This window comes from Rhinoraja longicauda, chromosome 10 (assembly GCF_053455715.1).
Source record: "Rhinoraja longicauda isolate Sanriku21f chromosome 10, sRhiLon1.1, whole genome shotgun sequence".
Lineage (NCBI taxonomy): Eukaryota > Metazoa > Chordata > Chondrichthyes > Rajiformes > Arhynchobatidae > Rhinoraja > Rhinoraja longicauda.
This window is the reverse complement of record NC_135962.1, coordinates 54,897,125-54,917,780: the sequence shown is the minus strand read 5'-3', so window position 1 is coordinate 54,917,780 and position 20,656 is coordinate 54,897,125. Positions and strand designations below refer to the sequence as shown.

General features: G+C 44.7%; 1 protein-coding gene across 1 annotated transcript in view; it reads left to right on the top strand.

The window, feature by feature from the left end:
- Nucleotides 1-7,310: 7,310 nt before the first annotated feature.
- LOC144597475 (serine palmitoyltransferase 2-like) overlaps nucleotides 7,311-20,656 on the top strand; it is a 119,040-nt gene continuing 105,694 nt past the window's right edge. The window contains exon 1 of the mRNA XM_078406910.1: nucleotides 7,311-7,503. Within this exon, the coding sequence (XP_078263036.1) occupies nucleotides 7,369-7,503 (135 nt within the window). The 5' untranslated portion in view covers nucleotides 7,311-7,368. The remainder of the gene's footprint in view (nucleotides 7,504-20,656) is intronic.

The following is a 20,656-nucleotide window of genomic DNA, read 5'->3' as shown; positions in this document are numbered from 1 at the left end:
CCTCTTAACCCCATTCTCCTGCCTTCTGCATATCTTCCATTTGTCCTAAGTACCACCTATATCTCTCATTCCCCTCTCTCCTGACTCTCAGTCCGTAGAAGGATCTCGACCCGAAACGTCACCTATTCCTTTTGTCCAGAGATGCTGCCTGACCCACTGAGTTACTCCAGCATTTTGTGTCTGTTGTGGTAATAGAAGGCCTCCTTCTGAAATAAGGTGTGCTCAGTCTGATTGTAAACCAGGTCCAGTTGCTAATGACAACATTTGCCAAGTTTGTAAATAGTGAGTGTTTGCTGAAGACTTTTTACTTGCTTTTTTAAAAGATCTGGGGGCGGAGGTGGGTTGAAAATCACACAGGAGATAAAATGGTACATCTTGTACAACTGGGGCAGTTCCACACCAGAAACACGGTGAATCAGGTAAATTAAAGTGGCAATTAACAGGTAGACAGGGGCGAGGGTTTTTTTTTGATAGATGGTTGAGACAAAGGCTAGAAACTAAAGCAGACGGAAGGGGGAGGGGAACAGTAGGTGGGAGTCCAGCTGGGCCACAGGGGAGGGGAGAGATAAAGGTGGGGGGGATGTGTGGGGGAGAAAGGGGAGGGGTAGAGTTGACAACTGTCCCATATTAGCCGGGACATCAAGTATTTTGGGCTAAATTGGTTTGTCCCGTACGGGACTACCCTTGTCCCGTCTTAGGTCTGGGGGGCGCTGTAGGCCCGGACACTGTAGGTCCGGACACTGTAAGCCCAGGGGGCACTGTAGGCCCGGACAGTGTAGGCTAACGGAGTGTGTTCGGGGAGCGGGGCCGAGTGTGTTCGCCTAACGGAGGTTGTGTAGCAACCCACCTCCCGGCCCGGGCGGCCACCATTGGTGGAGCGGGAGCATGTGGCCGCTGGTTCGGTGAGGTCACGTGGGGTGGGGCGGGGCGGGGCGGTGACGTCATCTTGTCCCGTATTTGGGTGTGAGATAGTTGGCACCCCTAGGGAGAGGGGTTGTTATAGATTACCCAAGATTGGGTGTTCAATGTTCAATGTTCAATGTTCAATGTTCGTACCATCGGCTTGTAAACTGCACAATCGGAATATGAGGTGCTGTTCCTCCAGTTTGTGTTTGTTATCTCACTCTGGCAATGGACCAGACACAGAACAGAAACGTCAGTGTGGGAATGGGGAAGAGGAGTTAAAATGGTTAGCAACCGGGAGATCCAGTGGGCTTGGGAAGAAGGGTCTTGACTAGGCTTGGTCTTGCCGACCATTTCGTTGAACACTCACACTCGAATTAGTCTGAAGAGGGGTCCCGACCTGAACTGTTACCTATCAATCCATCTAACAAAGGGATCCGAGCCTATCAATCAGTATGAAGAAGGGTCCCAATCCGAAACTTCGCCTATTCATTCTCCCGACAGATGCTGCCTGATCCGCCGTGTTCCTCCAGTACTTTGTAGTTTTCTCAAAATTCCAGCGTCTGCAGTTCACTGTGTCTCTACCGACAGAAATACCAGTTTACTTGATGAAGCTTGTGCTTAATAGTCAAGCGGTGCTGGCTTGAAGGGCTGAATGGCCTACTCCTGCACCTATTGTCTATTGTCTAAATAAACAACCCTGGATTCCAGCTTTAGGTTCTCACACTGTTTATGGGCAGGAAGCCAAACATTTTACTGGTTTTGGCCAGAATCTGACTTCACTCCCACACCCTGATAGCTGACTATTAACTATCTTCTGAAGAGACGTATTAAATCATAGAATGACACGTCTTTATAGGAATGGGTGGCACATAAAAGGGGCGACCCGATGGCGCAACGGAATCGCTGTTGCCTTACAGTGCCAGAGACCCGGGTTTGATCCTGACTACAGGCACTGTCTGTACGGATTTTGTACGTTCTCCCTGTGACCCTGTGGGTTTTCTCCGGGTGCTCCGGTTTCCCCCCACACTCCCCAAAGACATGCCGGTTTGTAGGTTAATCGGCTTCGGTAAAATTATAAATTGTCCCACGTGTGTAGGATAATGTCAGTGTGCGGGGTGATCGCTGGTCGGCGCGGACTCGGTGGGCCGAAGCGTCTGTTGCCGCACTGTATCTCTAAAGTCTAAAAGTCTAAAGTAACATCTCAGGAGAGAAGGAATGGGTGACGTTTCGGGTCGAGACCCTTCTTCAGGGTCTCGACCCGAAACGTCACCCATTCCTTCTCTCCTGAGATGCTGCCTGACCTGCTGAGTTACTCCAGCATTTTGTGAAATAAATACCTTCGATTTGTACCAGCATCTGCAGTTATTTTCTTACAAAGTCTAAAGTAAAGTCTATTATCTGGCTTGTATACACTGGAATTTAGAAGGATGAGAGGAGATCTTATCGAAACGTATAAGATTATTAAGGGGTTGGACACGTTAGAGGCAGGAAACATGTTCCCAATGTTGGGGGAGTCCAGAACAAGGGGCCACAGTTTAAGAATAAGGGGTAGGCCATTTAGAACTGAGATGAGGAAAAACTTTTTCAGTCAGAGAGTTGTGAATCTGTGGAATTCTCTGCCTCAGAAGGCAGTGGAGGCCAATTCTCTGAATGCATTCAAGAGCGAGCTGGATAGAGCTCTTAAGGATAGCGGAGTCAGGGGGTATGGGGGGAAGGCAGGAACGGGGTACTGATTGAGAATGATCAGCCATGATCACATTGAATGGCGGTGCTGGCTCGAAGGGCCGAATGGCCTCCTCCTGCACCTATTGTCTATTGTCTTTTGAAAGCAAAGATATGGAATGATTTCAAGGTCCATCAGCAGGAGAAGTTCTCCACTGACTAAATTGGCCATCTAAACACTGAAGAAACAAGGAACTGTAGATGCTGGTTTACATAAAAGGACACGGAGTGCTGGAGTAACTCAGCGAGTCAGGCAGCATCTCCGGAAAAAAGTAATAGGTGAGGTTTCAGATCGAGACCAGCATCCGCAGTTCCTTCCTACGCAGATAACATTGGGGTGTGGCACCTTCATAAGATGTAGGAGAGGTTCCCAAATTAGTTAGAATTTCTAAAGGAGAATCTTAGGCAGAACACAAAGTGCTGGAGTAACTCAGCAGGTAAGCAGCATCTCTGGAGGGAATTGATTTTGGGTCGGGTCCCTTCTTCAGACCCTATGTCCCTCATAAAATCACCAGGTGAATAACCAATTTTGTTCCCAGGATAGGAACGATTCTGAAGCGGGTGTCCCCACCCAAAACATCGCCTGTCCATGTCCTGCCTTGCTGAGTTACTCCAGCACTTTATATTTCTGAACCCTGGAACTGAATTTGAGCCTACAGCATTTTGATTAAATGGTAAAGGTTGAAATAACTATGTTAAAGTTGCATCGTGGAAGAAGAATTTGCAAATCCAGTTGCACCACCCAAACCTGTTCATTAATCATGTGGTATTAAGGTGCACCTTCATTCCTCTCCATCATTTCCTTCATCCTGCTAAAAATTCAGAGACAGAAACTTTCACTGTGATTCTGATTATTTAGTTTTCTTAGTTTTAGTTATAGAAATACAAAAGGTCTGGTTTTCGGTGATAGAATTAGGCCATTCGGCCCATCAAGTCTACTCCGCCATGGATAGGCTTGTATACACTGGACTTTAGGATGAGAGGGGATCTCATTGAAACATAAGATTATTAAGGTATTGGACACATTATATGCGGGAAACATGTTCCCAATGTTGGGGGAGTTCAGAACCAGGGGCCACAGTTTAAGAATAAGGGGTAGGCCATTTAGAACAGAGATGAGGAAAAACCTTTTCAGTCAGAGAGTTGTAAATCTGTGGAATTCTCTACCTCAGAAGGCAGTGGAGCCCAATTCTCTGGATGCTTTCAAGAGAGAGCTAGATAGAGCTCTTAAAGATAGCGTAGTCAGGAGGTATGGGGAGAAGGCAGGAACGGGCTACTGATTGTGAATGATCAGCCATGATCACATTGAATGGCAGTGCTGGCTCGAAGGGCTGAATGGCCTACTCCTGCACGTATTTCAATTGTCTATTGCCATCCAGTCATGACTGATCTATCTCTCCCTCCGAACACCATTCTCCTGCCTTCTCCCCATAACCCCTGACACCCGTATTAATCAAGAATCTATCTATCTCTGCCTTAAGAAATATCCACTGACTTTGCCTCCACAGCCTTCTGTGCCAAATAATTCCACAGATTCACCACCCTCTGACTAAAGATATTTCTCCTCAACTTCCTAAATGAACGTCCTCTAATTCTAGTCCCAACTCACCCACTAGTGGAACCATTTTCTCCACATCCACTCTATCCAAGCCTTTCACTATTCTGCATGAATACAGGGCAGAATTACGTATGAATACAGGGCAGAAACAGGCCCCTTGGGTCCACCGAGTCCGTACCAACCAGCGATCCCTGAACGGTAGCTTTACACTAAACACACGAAGGACAATTTTATATTTATACCAAGCCAATAAACCTACAAACCTGAACATCTTGGGGGTGTGGGAGGAAACCAGAGATCCCGGAGAAAACCCACGCAGGTCAAGAGTCAAGAGTGTTTTATTGTCATGCGTCCCAGATAGAACAATGAAATTCTTACTTGCTGTAGCACAACAGAATATGTAAACATAGTACACTGTAAACAATATGATAAATGAGAGAGAAAAAAACATTTAGTGTGTATATATCCACATACATACATAGTCAGAACAAACAATAGTGGAATAATAATAATAATAATAATAATAATAATAATAATAATAATAATAATAATAATAATAATAATAATAATAATAATAATAATAATAATAATAATAATAATAATAATAATAATAATAATAATAATAATAATAATAATAGTCGTCTATTGTAGTTCAGAGCTTATTTGAAGTTGTAGTGTTTAATAGCCTGATGGCTGTAGGGAAGAAGCTGTTCCTGAACCTGGACGTTACAGTTTTCAGGCTCCTGTACCTTCTTCCTGATGGCAGTGATGAAATGAGTGTATGGTCATGTGGGTGTGGGTCTCTGATGATGATGATGGCTGCCTTTTTGAGGCAGTGACTCCGATAAATTCCTTCGATGGTGGGGAAGTCAGAGCCGGTGATGGACTGGGCAGTGTTCAAAACCTTTTGCAGTCTTTTCCACTCCTGGACATTCAAGTTGCCAAACCAGGCCATGATGCAACCAGTCAATGTGCTCTCCACTGTACACCTGTAGAGTTCAAGAGAATCCTCTCTGACATACCGAATCTCCATAATCTTCTCAGTAAGTAGAGGCGTTGATGTGCTTTATTTAGAATTGCATCACTGTGCTGGGTCCAGGGAAGATCTTCGGAAATATGCACGCTTAGGAATTTGAATTTTTTTACTCTCTCCACCATCGTCCTGCTGATATAAACAGGATTGTGGGTCTTCATCCTTCCTCTTCCAAAGTCCACAATCAGTCATTGGTTTTACTGATATTGAATGCCAGGTTGTTGTGCTGGCACCATTTGTTCAATCGGTCAATCTCAGTTCTATACTCTGACTCATCACCATCTGTAATTCGTCCAACAATGATGGTGTCGTCGGCAAACTTGAAGATGGAGTTCGCACTGTGTCCTGCTACACAGTCATAAGTATAGAGTGAGTAGAGCAGGGGGGCTGAACACGCAGCCTTGAGGTGTTCCCGTACTGATTGTTAATGAGGAAGAAGTGCTTCTGCCAATTCGAACAGTGTGGTCTGTGGATGAGGAAGTCGAGGATCCAATTGCAGAGGGATGAGGGGTGATCTTATAGAGGTGTACAAAATTATGAGAGGAATAGATCGGGTAGATGCACAGAGTCTCTTGCCCAGAGTAGGGGAATTGAGGACCAGAGGACATAGGTTCAAGGTGAAGGGGAAAAGATTTAATAGGAATCTGAGGGATAATTTTTTCACACAAAGGGTGGTGGGTAGCATGGAACAAGCTGCCAGAGGTGGTAGTTGAGGCTGGGACTATCCCATCGTGTAAGAAACAATTAGACAGGTGCATGGACAGGACAGGTTTGGAGGGATATGGACCAAGTGCAGGCAAGTGGGACTAGTGTAGCTGGGACATTGTTGGCCAGGCAGCATCTGTATTTTTGACACCCAGATTGACAGATTCTTGATTAGTGCAGGTGTCAGTGGTTACGGGGAGAACATGAAGCAACTCATTATTCTATTATGTACCTATTGTGTAATGAATGTGACTCGGTCCCATTTAGTATCGGTCCCTGAGTCAATGCATTCTCGTAAATGCACTTACGTAAGACCAGAGGGAGGATTTGTTAATTACCCTGAGGCCCGCTCAGAGACAATTACATATTACAGGGGTTATGCATGCCAGAAGAATGATAACTCAGCCGTGATTGAATGGCGGAGTAGGCTTGATGGGATGAATGGCCTAATGCTGCTGCTTATGAACTTACAAAACAATATCTCTGAAGCCACCTCCTTCAAAACACTGGGATGTGGATCATCAGGTGATTGAGATTTGCTGACTTTATTCTCACTCACCTCTCTAGTTCTATATTTTTTTTTCGTTAAACAAATGCTTATTTCCCTCAAATGCAAACAGTTCTGAACAGTATGTGCTGCCTGTCCCGCTGAGTTACTCCAGCTTTTTGTATCTACCTTGTGTTTCGAGTGGTGTGGGAGCAGTGAGGGAGAGGTGGGTCGGTGCAGGGAGACGCCGAGCACGCCCTACCTTGTGCAAACAGAGGTTAGTGGCGGTCATGGGCAAGGCCGACGTCACCGGGGCGGGGCCTGCGGGGACGCCGGGTCACGTCTCCCCGTTCGACGTCACCGCGCCGTCACGTGGGAAAGGGGCGCGGACATGACGTCATTCCGCCGGCCGTCCATTGCTCTCCCTCCTCCTCCTCCTCCTCCTGAGTCGAGCTACTCGGTGTCTCTCGACGGGGCCAGTGGAGCAGGAGGAGGCGTGTCTAATTAGGCTGCACGTCTGTTTAGGTGGTGGTGAAGGAGGAGGAGGAGGAACAGCAGCCGACAAGAGGGAAGTGTGGCCAGGCGGACCGAGTAGGAGCAACTCCAGTAGGAGGGAGCTAATCTCAAGGCGGACCGAGTAGGCACAACCCCCGCCCCCCCCCCCCCCCCGGCGGACCGAGTAGAAGCAATCCTGTGCGGACCAACGGTCCAGGACGGACCGAGTAGGAGCAACTCCAAGCCCCGGACCGAGTAGAAGCAGCCTAGGCGGACCGCGTAGGAGCAACCCCAAGCCACGGACCGAGTAGAAGCAGCCTAGGGCGGACTGTGTAGGAGCAACTGGTCCGGGCCAGACCTCACTGAAAAAGGGGGTGGGTGGAGCGGCTGCGAGCAGGAGGTGTGTAGGGAGGGGGGGGCAGGAGGACTATAAACTAACTGAGAGGTGAAGAGGCCGGCGGCATGGAGAGCAAACTGGCGCCCAACGGGGACATTTACAGCACGGTCAACGGGTTCATGGAGAAAGTGCACTTGGAGGGCAAAGCTGCAGCCCGGAGGAATGGCTTCGTGAAGCCGAGCTTTGCTCAGAATGGCCAGGTAAGGCTGGGGCGTGGCGAGGCAGGGGTGGTGGTGGTGCAGGTGGTGGAGGTAAGACCCATGGGTGGCCGAGAGAGAGGGTGACCTCCATGTTGGAGAGAGATTTGATGTGTGCAACTTGTTGCCAGCCAATTTAAAAAAAAAAAAAAAAAATTTGGTCGTCCTTGGACTGGTGTCCAAGATCAGGGACATTTGAGACTATTATTGAGTGCTTCTTGCCACCCATGTCACTTATCTTTGTAGTCTCACTACGGCGAAGTTCTTTGGCAATTGTTGTATCAAAATGTAACTAATTACATCGAGTAGCAACTTTAAAGCCTGGAGACACAAACAAGGAACCTGCTGGAATCTTGAGTAAAACACAAAATACAGATGTAACTCAGCGGGTCAGGCAGTATCTGTAAACCAGCATCTATCGGCTAGCAATGGGTGGTCTCACTTGGAGGTCTCAATGGACTTCCAAGAGGGAAATCCTGTCTCACTACTACATTGAGTTTTTTGAGGAGGTGACTGAGGGTGAGGGCAGGGTGGTTGATATTGTGTCTATGGACATAGATACTCTGCTAATTCGTCTACAAAATTTAATAGTTGTCTATAAACATTAGTTTGATGGTTCAACTAATCTGGAGTACTCATTATAAACTGCATGTGTATTTAAAGTATTGCTTGTTTCTGATAATTGTCAGGACAGTCACTTTTGTTCCACTGTCATGGAATCAGCTGTACAGCATGGAAACAGGCCATTCGGCACAACCTAGAAACAGAAAAATAGGTTGCAGGAGAAGGCCTGCACCGCCATTCAATATGATCATGGCTGATCATTTAAAATCAGTACTCTGTTCCTGCTTTTCCCCCATATCCCTTGATTCCTTTAACCCTAAGAGCTAAATCTAACTCTCTTGAAAACATCCATTGAATTGGCCATCACTGCCTGCTGTGGCAGAGAATTCCATAGATTCACAACTCTGGGTTAAAAGGTTTTTCCTCATCCTACCCCTTATTCGTAAACTGTTGACCCCTGGTTCCAGACTCCCCCAACATTGGGAACATTTATTCCTGCATCTAGCCTGTCCAATCCTTTTAAGAATTTTATATGTTTCTATAAGTTTCCCTCTCATGCTTCTAAATTCCAGTGAATACAAGCTCAGTCGACCCATTCTTTCATCATGTCAGTCATGTCAGACAACTTGTCCATAGTGACAAAGTTGCTTGTTGGCCGGTGTGGGCAAGTTGGGCCGAAGGGCCTGTTTCCACACTGTATTGCTCTAAATTCTAGGTTGTTGTGAACTATGTAGATTGAGATGCATTTAAAATCATAGATTGAGATAACAGAGAAAATGTTGTTAATTGCACAAAATAGACTTAGACTTAGAAAAAACAAAGTGCAAGTGGAAAATGGATGATTTGAGGGCAGCATTCCAACCGCTTTGCTTTAGTAGACTAAAGTTTGCTCATCTATTATGTGGTGTGAACCAGCTTCAAAATAATTTCTTGCAAAGCATTGACACAGTTTATGTTTACTTAGCTGTAGTTGCCTCTGCAACGTCCTGTGCAAGTGTGCATTTTTAATACTTGCAGCTTAATGCCATGTTTGTTTATATTGTTGTTCAAACTTTGGCAGGGTCTGTGCTAAACCTGTTCTGAGTTTTGTTGTGTTGAGCACGTGATTGTCCCACCCAGAAATGACTTGAGTGTTTCTGCTAATTTGGAGAACATAAGGAGAGATCATTCACACCCTCATGCCATTCAGTAAGGTTATGGATGATTTTTATTCTTGGCACCACTTTACTCTTCTGACCCCCCCCCCCCCCCCATATCCCTTGATTTTACTATATATTGATTTAAATATTGCAAGTATTTTTAATACAATATCAATTTCTGAGTGGGTGTGTTTTGTTTTCAAAACAAAAGTTGGTTCTTGTGGAGTTTAACCCATTTGTAAAATTAGTGTGGAAAACGACAGTTAAAATGACATTCAATGGATTTTAATGATTTAATATTTGGTGACACATGTCCATGGCTTTTACATTACATTTTCAGTTTGCATAATGTTTTTATGAAAAGAACGCTTGACATCTTAAAAAATGACATTTTATTACTGCGTTCTGGCTTTATGCAGGAGGCGCACGTATCTTGCTTGCCAGGAAACTACTAAATGGAGTGTTCTTTTGAATCTTGTAAGACTCGAGGAGCAAGGAGTTTCCCTGCTCCTGAATGAAATCAAACTTTAAAAAAAAAATCAGTCTGAGGAAGGATTCGGTTAGTCCCGTGCAGTAGTGATTATTGCTACTTCAGAAACAATTGCTTTTTTAATGGAGCTCTACTGATGATTCTGATAACTAGGTAATTGGAGATGAGAACATGAAGTTTTTAATAGCCGAATGATATTTTCTCGACATGTCTTTAGAAATCCAGTGCCATGGAAAACCTCACTTACTATGCCATTTATTACGGAGCTAAGTGTAAGAGGATGACATTATTGGGATTATTGACTACTTAACTTCCACATCTAGATTTACTGCTTTTAATTTATCTTGGTTTTCTGATGGCTGTTCTGTTCTGCAATCTCTTTTATTCTCAACAAATACCAATGTTAAAGTCCACCATCAGTGTCAGTAGCTGTACCTCAAGTGATTACTGCTATTTCTAAGTACCGAATATTGCTTATGGACCTGATAGAGTAGAGTTGAGCAATTCTTCAACGTAACAATTCTAAATGAGATCAGCCGTTAATCCAACTTTAAAATAAACACCACCTCATGAGTCATAAATTTTAATTGAACATTTACAGTTAGTGTAGACAGTCATTTTAATTTTTTTTAATATTCCATAGTGTGTATAACTATTTATCTACATGCTATTGCATGACACATATGCAGAGCCAGTATCATTAATTTTGGTTAAAGCAGGTAGAGCCCCATGACTTGTAATGTGTGGTAATGTACAGATGTTTATCAAAGATAGACACAATGCTGGAGTAACTCAGCGGGACAGACAGCATCTCTGGATAGAAGGTGGCGTTTCTTCAATCCTTCAGACTGAGTCAGGGGAGATAGAGATACAGAGATAAGGAAGCGTTAGGTGTGAAAGCGAGACATCAAAGGGGATGTCGATCAGGGAAATGTAGAATAGATCTTTGTTAGCTTGGAGAAGGTGACAACGAAGCATACAGAGATAACATTTAATGGGGGACAGTCAGTCTGGTTGGAGAACCAGGAAGGGGGAGGGATGGAGCGAGAGGAAAAGTAAGTGTTATTTGGAGTTAGAGAAGTCAATATTCGTACCATTGGGGTGTAAGCTGCCCAAGCGAAATATGAGGTGCTGTTCCTCCAATTTGCGCTGGGCCTCTCTGCTGACATAGAAACATAGAAAATAGGTGCAGGAGTAGGCCATTCGGCCCTTCGAGCCTGCACCGCCATTCAATATGATCATGGCTGATCATTCAGCTCAGTAGCCCGTACCTGCCTTCTCTCCATACCCCCTGATCCCTTTAGCAAAAAGGGCCACATCTAACTCCCTCTTAAATATAGCCAATGAACTGGCCTCAACTACCTTCTGTGGCAGAGAATTCCACAGACTCACCACTCTCTGTGTGAAGAAATGTTTTCTCATCTCGGTCCTAAAAGACTTCCCCCTTATCCTTAAGCTGTGACCCCCTGGTTCTGGACTCCCCCAACATCGGGAACAATCTTCCCGCATCTAGCCTCTCCAACCCCTTAAGAATTTTATATGTTTCTATAAGATCCCCCCTCAGTCTTCTAAATTCCAGCGAGTACAAGCCCAGTCTATCTAGTCTTTCCTCATATGTAAGTCCCGCCATCCCAGGATAGGTTGGGCCGAAGGGCCTGTTTCTGTGCTGCATGACTCTATGATTAGTGTCATTCTGAGACCATATCATATCATATATATACAGCCGGAAACAGGCCTTTTCGGCCCACCAAGTCCGTGCCGCCCAGTGATCCCCGCACATTAACACTATCCTACACCCACTAGGGACAATTTTTACATTTACCCAGCCAATTATCCTACATACCTGTACGTCTTTGGAGTGTTAACCTTTTTTGGCCACGTCACATTGAAAAGCATTTGCTTCAATTGTGATCTCTATTAGGGAAGCAAACTAGCATTTGAACAGATAAACAATTTGATAAAAGGCTGAATTGTTAAGGGGTTATCTGCAAATATTCTTGAGCCCACGGCAATGAGGTGTAAAAAGAAAATCCAGTACTGGAAATTTGAAATAGAAACAATGCCAGAAATGCACAGGAGGCAAAGGGGGCTTTTGTGGAAGGGGGCAGTTGATGTTACAGCTATGAAAGGTCATTGACCTGCATCCTGCCTGGAAAAGCTGCCTTGGTTGTAGATTAGTTTGGCCTGGTAAGTGCTTTGCGGGGGAGGGACGTTCAAGGACAAACACACTGTACAAAAGGGACATGGCCTTTGTTTTTTAAATGTAATTTGTTTTATTCTGTAGTCTTGTCCAAAAAAGTCACAATCTGCTTAGTCATAGAATGATACAGTGTGGAAACAGGCCCTTTGGCCCAACTTGCCCACACCGGCCAACATGTCCCAGCTACACTAGTTCCACCTGCCTGTGCTTGGTCCATATCCTTCTAAACTATCCATGTACCTGTCTAAGGTAGACCCAAAATGCTGGAGTAACTCAGGCAACATCTCTGGAGCGAAGGAATGGGTGATGTTTCGGGTCGAGACCCTTCAGAAGCATCTGCAGTTCTTTCCTACACGTACCTGTCCAACTGTTTCTTAAACGATGGGATAGTCCCAACCTCAACTACCTCCTCTGGCAGCTTGTTCCATACACCCACCACCCTTTGTGTGAAAAAGTTACCCCTTTGATTCCTATTAAATCTTTTCCCCTACACCTTGAACCCTCTGGTCCTCGATTGTCCATTGGATGCAAATGTTTGAAGGCTCATTAGGTTGTACCATGAGGGAGAGTTTTAGAAAGGGAATTGTGGCTGATGCAGGTTGCCAACATTGGGATGTTTCATTTTAAGTAGGTGTAAAGGACCAGAATTAAGTATCTGAAACATTATATGGAACTTGGAGGTGGGAAAGGGTCATGTCAGAATCATCTGAAGGCAAATTATTTTAATATTGTGAATAATTATATGGGGGTTGGTCTGAGGCAACATGTAAGATTTGTTTAGGGAAGATGCAAAGCGCTTTGGTTATACACACTCCCTGGCTTCGTTTAGTTTATGGTCATGTGTACGGAGAGACAGTGAAAATTTTTTTGTTACGTGCTAACCAGTCAGCCGAAAGAATGTACATCATTACAATCAAGCCATCCACAGTGTATAGATACAGGATAAAGGGAATAATGTTGAGTGCAATTTACAGTCTGATTACAGATAGTCAGGGTCTACAATAAGGTAGATGGTAGGTGAGGACTGCACTCAGGTGATAAGATAACCGGTTCCATTGCCTGATAGGAGCTGGGAAGAAACTGTCCCTGAATCTGAATGCTTGCGCAATAGGTGACTTGCAACTTGCATAAACCACCCTGTACTCGTTTCCTCGTGTAATCAAGGCAGTTTGTAATTTCATCAACACTGTGCGATCACTTAAGTTTACATCAGAAACAAGCTGGCGGTGCTTATCCTGGATGTTATACCACGGACACAGCCGGTTGCCACTGAGACAGTTAAGGCAAGTTTGCTCGTGTTACACGGGTGGGATTAAACTAAAAAGTGGGGTGGGGGGAGTCAACAACGTGCACGTGTTTCCGTGCAGGTAACGGGAAAGAGTGTAAGGAAAGGTCACGTTTAAACTAACGGGGCAGGGTGATGGGACCCAATGCAAGGAGACAGAGGGCTATAAAAGGAGGACAGAAGCAAAAGGTAGAAGGGAGATAAGAGAAACTAACCTGAAAGCTTTGTGCCTTAATGCGAGGAGCATTCAAAATAAGGTGGATGAATTGAATGTGCAGTTAGTAGTTAAGGATATGATATAGTTGGAATTACGGAGACATGGCTCCTGGGTGACCAAGGCTGGGAGCTAAACATGCAGGAGTATCCTATATTCAGAAAGGATAGACAGAAATGAAGAGGAGGTGGGGTGGCATTGCTGGTTAAAGAGGAGATTAATGCAGTAGCTAGGAGGGACATTAGCTTGGATGCTGTAGAAATGGTATGGGTGGAACTGTGGGATAGCCAAGGGCAGAAAATGCTTGTTGGAGTGGTATATAGACCACCAAACAGCAGTAGGGAGGTTGGGAATAGCATCAAGCAGGAAATTATGGATGAGTGTAGCAAAGCTACAATGGTTATCATGGGTGACTTTAATCTACATATAGATTGGGCCAACCTAATTGGTAACAGTGCTGAGGAGGATTTCCTGAAATGTACACGGGATGGTTTTTTAAACCAATATGTAGAGGAACCGACTAGAGGACAAGCCATCCTAGACTGGATATTGTGCAGTGAGGAAGGATTAGTTAGCGATCCTGTTGTACAAGGCCCCTTGGGCAACAGTGACCATAATATGGTGGAATTCTGCATTAGGATGGAGAGTGACGTGGTTAATTCAGAGACTAGGGTCCTAAACTTGAGTAAAGGAGACTTTGAAGGCATGAAATGGGAATTGGCTAGGATAAACTGGACTGGCAAATTATGCTTAAAGGGTTGACAGTGGAGATGCAATGGCAAAGATTTAAAGACCGCATGGATGAACTCCAGAAATTGTTCATCCCTGTCTGGCCAAAACTAAAACTGGGAAGGCGGCTCAACCGTGGCTGACGAGGGAAGTCAAGGATAGTGTTAAAGCCAAGGTAGAGGCATATAAATTGGCCAGAAGAAGTGGCAAACCAGAGGACCTGGAGAAATTTAGAACTCAACACAGGACAAAGGGGTCAATTAAGAGGGGGCGAAAAGAGCATGAAAGAAAGCTTGCAGGGAATGCAAAAACTGACTAAAAGTTTTTATAGGTATGTAAAAAGGAAAAGATTAGTGAAGATGAATAAGTTCCTTACTGTCAGAGACAGGTGAAGTTATAATGGGAAACAAGGAAATGACAGAACAGTTAAACAAGTACTTTGGTTCTGTCTTCCTTAGTGAAGACAGAACCAATCTCCTGGAAATACTAGTGGACAAAGGATCTGTCGTTCTGTCATTTAATAATCGACTCCAGCTTCTTCCCCACTACTGATGTAAGACTAACTGGTCTATAATTCTCTGTTTTCTCTCTCCGTCCCATCCCAGAGTACTCAAGGAGGTGGCCCAAGAAATCGTGGATGCATTGCTGATTCTCTTGATCCGTGATCAATTCCTGTGGACTCTACCTTTTAAGAAATACTTTTTAAGAATGACAGAAGGACATTCTGGCCTTCCATCACAGTGAGGAGGTAACTGGAGGAGACTCACTGTGATGGATGTTTCTTTTTTTTTTGTGTGTTTTGTGTTGGTTGGGGTTGTGTAATTTGCTTATTTTATTGTTCTTACTGTTGGATTGTGGGTGACGAAATCTCGTCCAAAAAACTTGTTTTTTGGATGACAAATAAAGATATCCTGAATCTAGTGGGATGGAGGAACTGAAGGCAATCCACATTAGTTAGGAAATGGTGTTAGATAAACTGTTGGGACTGAAGGCAGATAAATCCCGAGGGCCTGATGGTCTGCATCCCAGAGTACTCAAGGAGGTGGCCCAGGGAATCGTGGATGCATTGCTCTTCATTTTCCAATGTTCTTTTGATCCGTGATCAATTCCTGTGGACTCTACTTTTTAAGAAAGGACAGAGAGAAAACAGAATTATGGACCAGTTAGCCTTACATCAGTAGTGGGGAAGAAGCTGGAGTCGATTATTAAAGATGTTATAGCAGCACATTTGGAAAGCAGTGACGGGATTGGTCAAAGGGGAAATCATGCTTAACTAATCTTTTGGAATTTTTTGAGGATGTAACAAGTAGAATGGATAAGGGGGATCCAGTGGATATAGTGTATCTGAACTTTCAAAAAGCCTTTGATAAGGTCCCACACAAGAGATTAGTGTGCAAAATTAATACACATGGTATTAGGGGTAGGGTATTGCCATGGATAGAGAACTGGTTGGCAGGCGGGAAGCAAAGAGTAGGAATTAACGGGTCCTTTTCAGAATGGCAGGCAGTGACTAGTGGGGTGCCACAAGGCTCGGTGCTGGGACCGCAGTTGTTTGCAATATATATTAACGATTTAGACGAGGGAATGAAATGTAACATCTCTATGTTTGCGGATGGCACAAAACTGGGTGGCAGTGTGAGCTGTGAGGAGGATGCTAGGAGGCTGTAGGGTAACTTGGATAGATTGGGTGAGTGGGCAGAAGCATGGCAGATGCAGTATAATGTGGATAAATGGGAATAAACATTGGGGGGAAGAGCCGGAAGGCAGATTAATATCTGTATGGTGTCAGATTAGGAGAAGGGGGGGTGCAATGAGACCTGGGTGTGCGTGTACATCAGTCACTGAAAGTAAGCATGCAGGTACAGCATGTTGGCCTTCATTGCGAGTGAATTTGAGTTTAGGAGCAAGGAGGTCCGACTGTACTTGTACAGGGCCCTGGTGAGACCGCACCTGGAGTATGATGTGCAATTTTGGACTCCTAATTTGAGGAAGGACATCGTTGCTATTGATAGAATGCAGCGTAGGTTCACCAGGTTAATCCCTTGGATGGCAGGACTGACATATGATGAAAGAATGGGTCGACTGGGCTTGTATTCGCTGGAATTTAGGATGAGAGAGATCTTGTAGAAACATACAAAATTCTTAGAGGATTGAACAGGGTAAATGCAGGAAAAATGTTCCCAATGTTGGGGGAGTCCAGAACCAGGGGTCACAGTTTAAGAATAAGGGGTAGGCCATTTAGGGCTTAGATGAGGAAAAAACGTTTTCACCCAGAGTTATGAATCTGTGGAATTCTCTGCCACAGAAGCCAGTGGAGGCCAATTCACTGGATGTTTTCAAGAGAGTTAGATTTAGCTCTTAGGGCTAAGGCAATCAAGGGATATGGGGAAAAGCAGGAACGGGGTATTGATTTTAGATGATCAGCGATGAACATATTGAATGGCGGTGCTGGCTTAAAGGGCCGAATGGCCTACACCTTGTTTCTATGTTTCTATGTTAATACTCTGAGTTATGTTGGGAAGGTGATGAGGATGGTTGTTCATATTTGCAGAAAATCTGACTTGCGTAAAGGTTCACGGAAAGTAAACCTGTGCCTGTGTGTGTGCTTTGAGAGGGTGCATGGCTGTGTAACGCCAATGGAGTTTGTGTGTGTCTGCTCTGACCACTTGCTGTCAATGCTGAGATTTCTGGGGCACACGTGCACACAGAATTGTGTGCAATACTACTTTGGAGTTGATGATTTTAAAAAACGACAATAAAGTGAGCATCTTGTCTCCAAAGGAAATGACTCTCTTGGTAGCATATGAATTACATTACAATTCACCACTAACACAATTAACCAGTGGCTTTACTGTGCAAGAGAAAATTGTATTTGAATGACATTGCAATGTTTCTAAGAAACTCTGTGGAACTGCATGATTGAGTCCTTGTGCCTGCTTGCCAATGAGACTTCACTTTAAAGGTTCATTTTGGTAATGTCCATATTGGTGTCGTGCAAGTTGTAGTAACAAGAACTGCAGCGGTTAGCACATTGCACGATAGTGATGTGTTTTAATACTATTAAGTAGAATGAAAGTGTTTCAAGCGAATAAGGAAGTTGTGTGTTTACCATTTACTTGCAAGCCTTGTATCCTGATTGCAACTGGTGCAGCAAATTGTGCAGGAATTTAAAGTTTAGTTTTACAAAGTACTGGAAACCCAAAGTGCCTTGTATATGGTGAACACCTTAAAGTAAATGACTTAAATTGAAGAAAAGATCAGTGATTCTGCTAAATCAATGTGTCATCTTGTGGTTTTGCATTTCATCTATTCACAATTAAACCTAATCTGAATTAAATAGTTTGGCCAATCTTAAGGACTTTGAAGTCCTCCTAACTGAAACTAGGCCCAGTTGTATTATGTGTAGTGGCAGATTTCATCTCTGCAAACTGCCTGAAGAAGGGGTTCCAACCCAAAACGTCACCTATTAATTTTCAGAGGTGCTGCTTGATCTGCTGAGCTGCCTCAGCTTTTTGTGTCTATCTTGCCCATAAAAAGACTGAATAGAAAGGATACATTATTTTATTTAAATGTAGTCTATTATGTTACAAAAGTGAACTTTGGCCAAATTTCTATTAAACATGGAAGTCATTGACTGAAAAGTTTGCATTCTGCTTTGAGATGTTGACAATTAAACATTTGCATTTAGGAAGTTTGGATGGGTTCATTGGGATGCAAGTCCGGTCGGTCACTATAAATCACCTGAATCTCTAATGTAGGAGCCCACATACTCTGGGATTAGTTTCATCAGTCAGGACATTGAGTACAAGAGTAATTTTGCACTCAATGTTTGGCCACATTCAGAGTATGAGTGTTGGGACGTGCTGCCAGCGGTGATGGTGGAGGCAGATATAATAGAGGAGAACGTTTGTGGCATCATGTTTGGCATAGACGCCCTGGGCCAAAGAGCACAGTAATTAATATCGTATGTTCTCTGGAGTGTGCGTGCTGCAAGATAACTACCAGAATTTCGGATCCTTGGCTTTCTAAGAATTTCTATTCATCTACATGTTTTCATTTTACTGGAATAAAACGTTGACTATTTTCTCCCATAATCAAAAGTTCTAGGTGCATTCAATAGACAATAGGTGCAGGAGGAGGCCATTCGGCCCTTCGAGCCAGCACCGCCATTCAATGTGATCATGGCTGATCATTTTCAATCAGTACCCCGTTCCTGCCTTCTCCCCATACCCCTTGACTCCGCTATCCTTAAGAGCTCTATCTAGCTCTCTCTTGAATGCATTCAGAGAATTGGCCTCTGCCTTCTGAGGCAGAGAATTCCACAGATTCACAACTCTCTGACTGGAAAAGTTTTTCCTCATCTCAGTTCTAAATGGCCTACCCCTTATTCTTAAACTGTGACCTCTTGTTCTGGACTCCCCCAACATTGGGAACATGTTTCCTGCCTCTAACGTGTCCAACCCCTTAATAATCTTATACGTTTCGATAAGATCTCCTCTCATCCTTCTAAATTCCAGTGTATACAAGCCTAATCGCTCCAGTCTTTCAACATATGATTGGCTTGGTGTTTGTGTGTAAATTGTCCCTAGTGTGAGCAAGATAGTGTTGATGTGCGAGGTAATCGCTGGTCGGCATGGGCTCAGTGAGCCAAAGGCCCTGTTTCCACCTGTAATAAAAAAGGACATTTGAAATTCCACCAGGAAGTTCCCCAGAAAATGTGGTGCCTAGGCTGGATGAGGTGGCCAATCTCGATCTCATCGGGACTTCCGTGGCCAGACAGTGCAATCCGCCAACTTGGTGGTATGGGCTTCTTGGCGCCTACGGTGGGCGAAGCATTGAATAGAATTGAATACATTTTATTAGCCAAGTGTGTATACATACAAGGAATTTTCCTTGGTGCTTTGCTCGCAAGTAACAACATGACATACGGTAAACAATTAAGAATAAAACATTTTAATCTACATGTGAAGAATGAAATAAAATACCAGAGCAAAAGGAGGCTACAGACCTTTGGTTGCTGAGTAGAGCTATTGCTCATGGAAAAAGCTGTTTTTATGTCTGGCTGTGGCTGCTTTGACAGTCTGGAGTCGCCTTCCAGAGGGAAGTGCTTCAAAGAGTTTGTGGCCGGGGTGAGAGGGGTCAGAGATGATCTTCCCGCTCGTTTCCTGGCCGTTGCAATGTACAGTTCGTCAATGGGGGGAAGGTTGCAGCCAACAACCTTCTCGGCTAATCGATCGATGCGCCTCTGGATGTCGTGCTTGGTGGCTGAGCCAAACCAGACCATGATGGAGAAGGTGAGGGCAGACTCTACGATGGCAGTATAGAATTGGACCATCATTGCCTGTGGCAGATGGTGTTTTCTCAGCAGCTGCAGGAAGTACATCCTCTGTTGGGGCTTTTTGACTGTGGAGTCTATGGTGACCTCCCATTTAAGGTCCCTGGAGATGATGGTTCCAAGGAACTTAAATGACTCCACAGATGTGACTGTGGTGTTGTTGATGGTGAGTGGGGGGGGGGGGGGGGTCGTCCGCAAACTTGAGACCTTGACAGAGGGGTCTGGGGGGGGGGTGCAGTTGTTGGTGTAGAGAGAGTAAAGGAGAGGGGAGAGTACGCAGTCTTCCGGTGCTCCTATGCTGAGGGTTTGTGGGTCCGAGATGTGCTTTCCCAGCCTCGCATGCTGCTTCCTTTGTCAGGAAGTTGGTGATCCACTGACAGAGGGGTTCAGGCACAGTCAACTGGGGCAGTTTGGAGTGTAGTAGCTCTGGCACAATGGTGTTGAATGCAGAGCTAAAATCCACAAACAAAATCCTTGCATAGGTCCCCTTGCGGTCTAGGTGCCGGAGGATAAAGTGCAGGTCTAGTTTCACTGCGTCATCCACTGATCTATTGGCTCGCGGTGCACTGCAGTAGGTCCAGCAGGGGGTTTGCGATGTTTTTCAGCTGGGCCAGCACATCTTTCAAGGGTCTTCATGAAATTACAGAGGTCAGTATGACAAGCCTGTAGTCATTAAGACCAGTGATCCTTGTCTATTTGGGTATAGGAACAATGGTGGAGACTTTGAAGCTGGCAGGGACAGTGCAGGTTTGCAGGGACTGGTTGAAAATCTCTGTGTAAACTGGTGCCAGTTGTTCGGCACAGAGCTTGAGGGCAGAGGGGGAAACATTGTTCTGGTCCAGGAGATTTCCGCCTTTTCTGTCTCCTGAATAGCTTCTCCACCACCTCAATTTCTATTGTTAGTGATGGGGAGGTGGCCAGACTGATGTTGGGCAACAAGGAGAGGGTGGGTAGTGGACGATGGCCCAGTCTTTGCAGACTGGAATCAGGTTGTAAGTAGGTGTGAAGTGGTGATTGGGGGGAGTGGGTGGGGAAGGGTCCAGTCTTTGCAGACAGGAGTCAGGCCGCAAGTAGGTGTGAAATGGTGATTAAATTAGTTTATTGGCCAAGTATGTACACATGCAAGGAATGTGCCTTGGTGCTCGGGCTCGCAAGTAACAATACAAACATACAGTAAACAATTAAGAATAAAGTATAAAA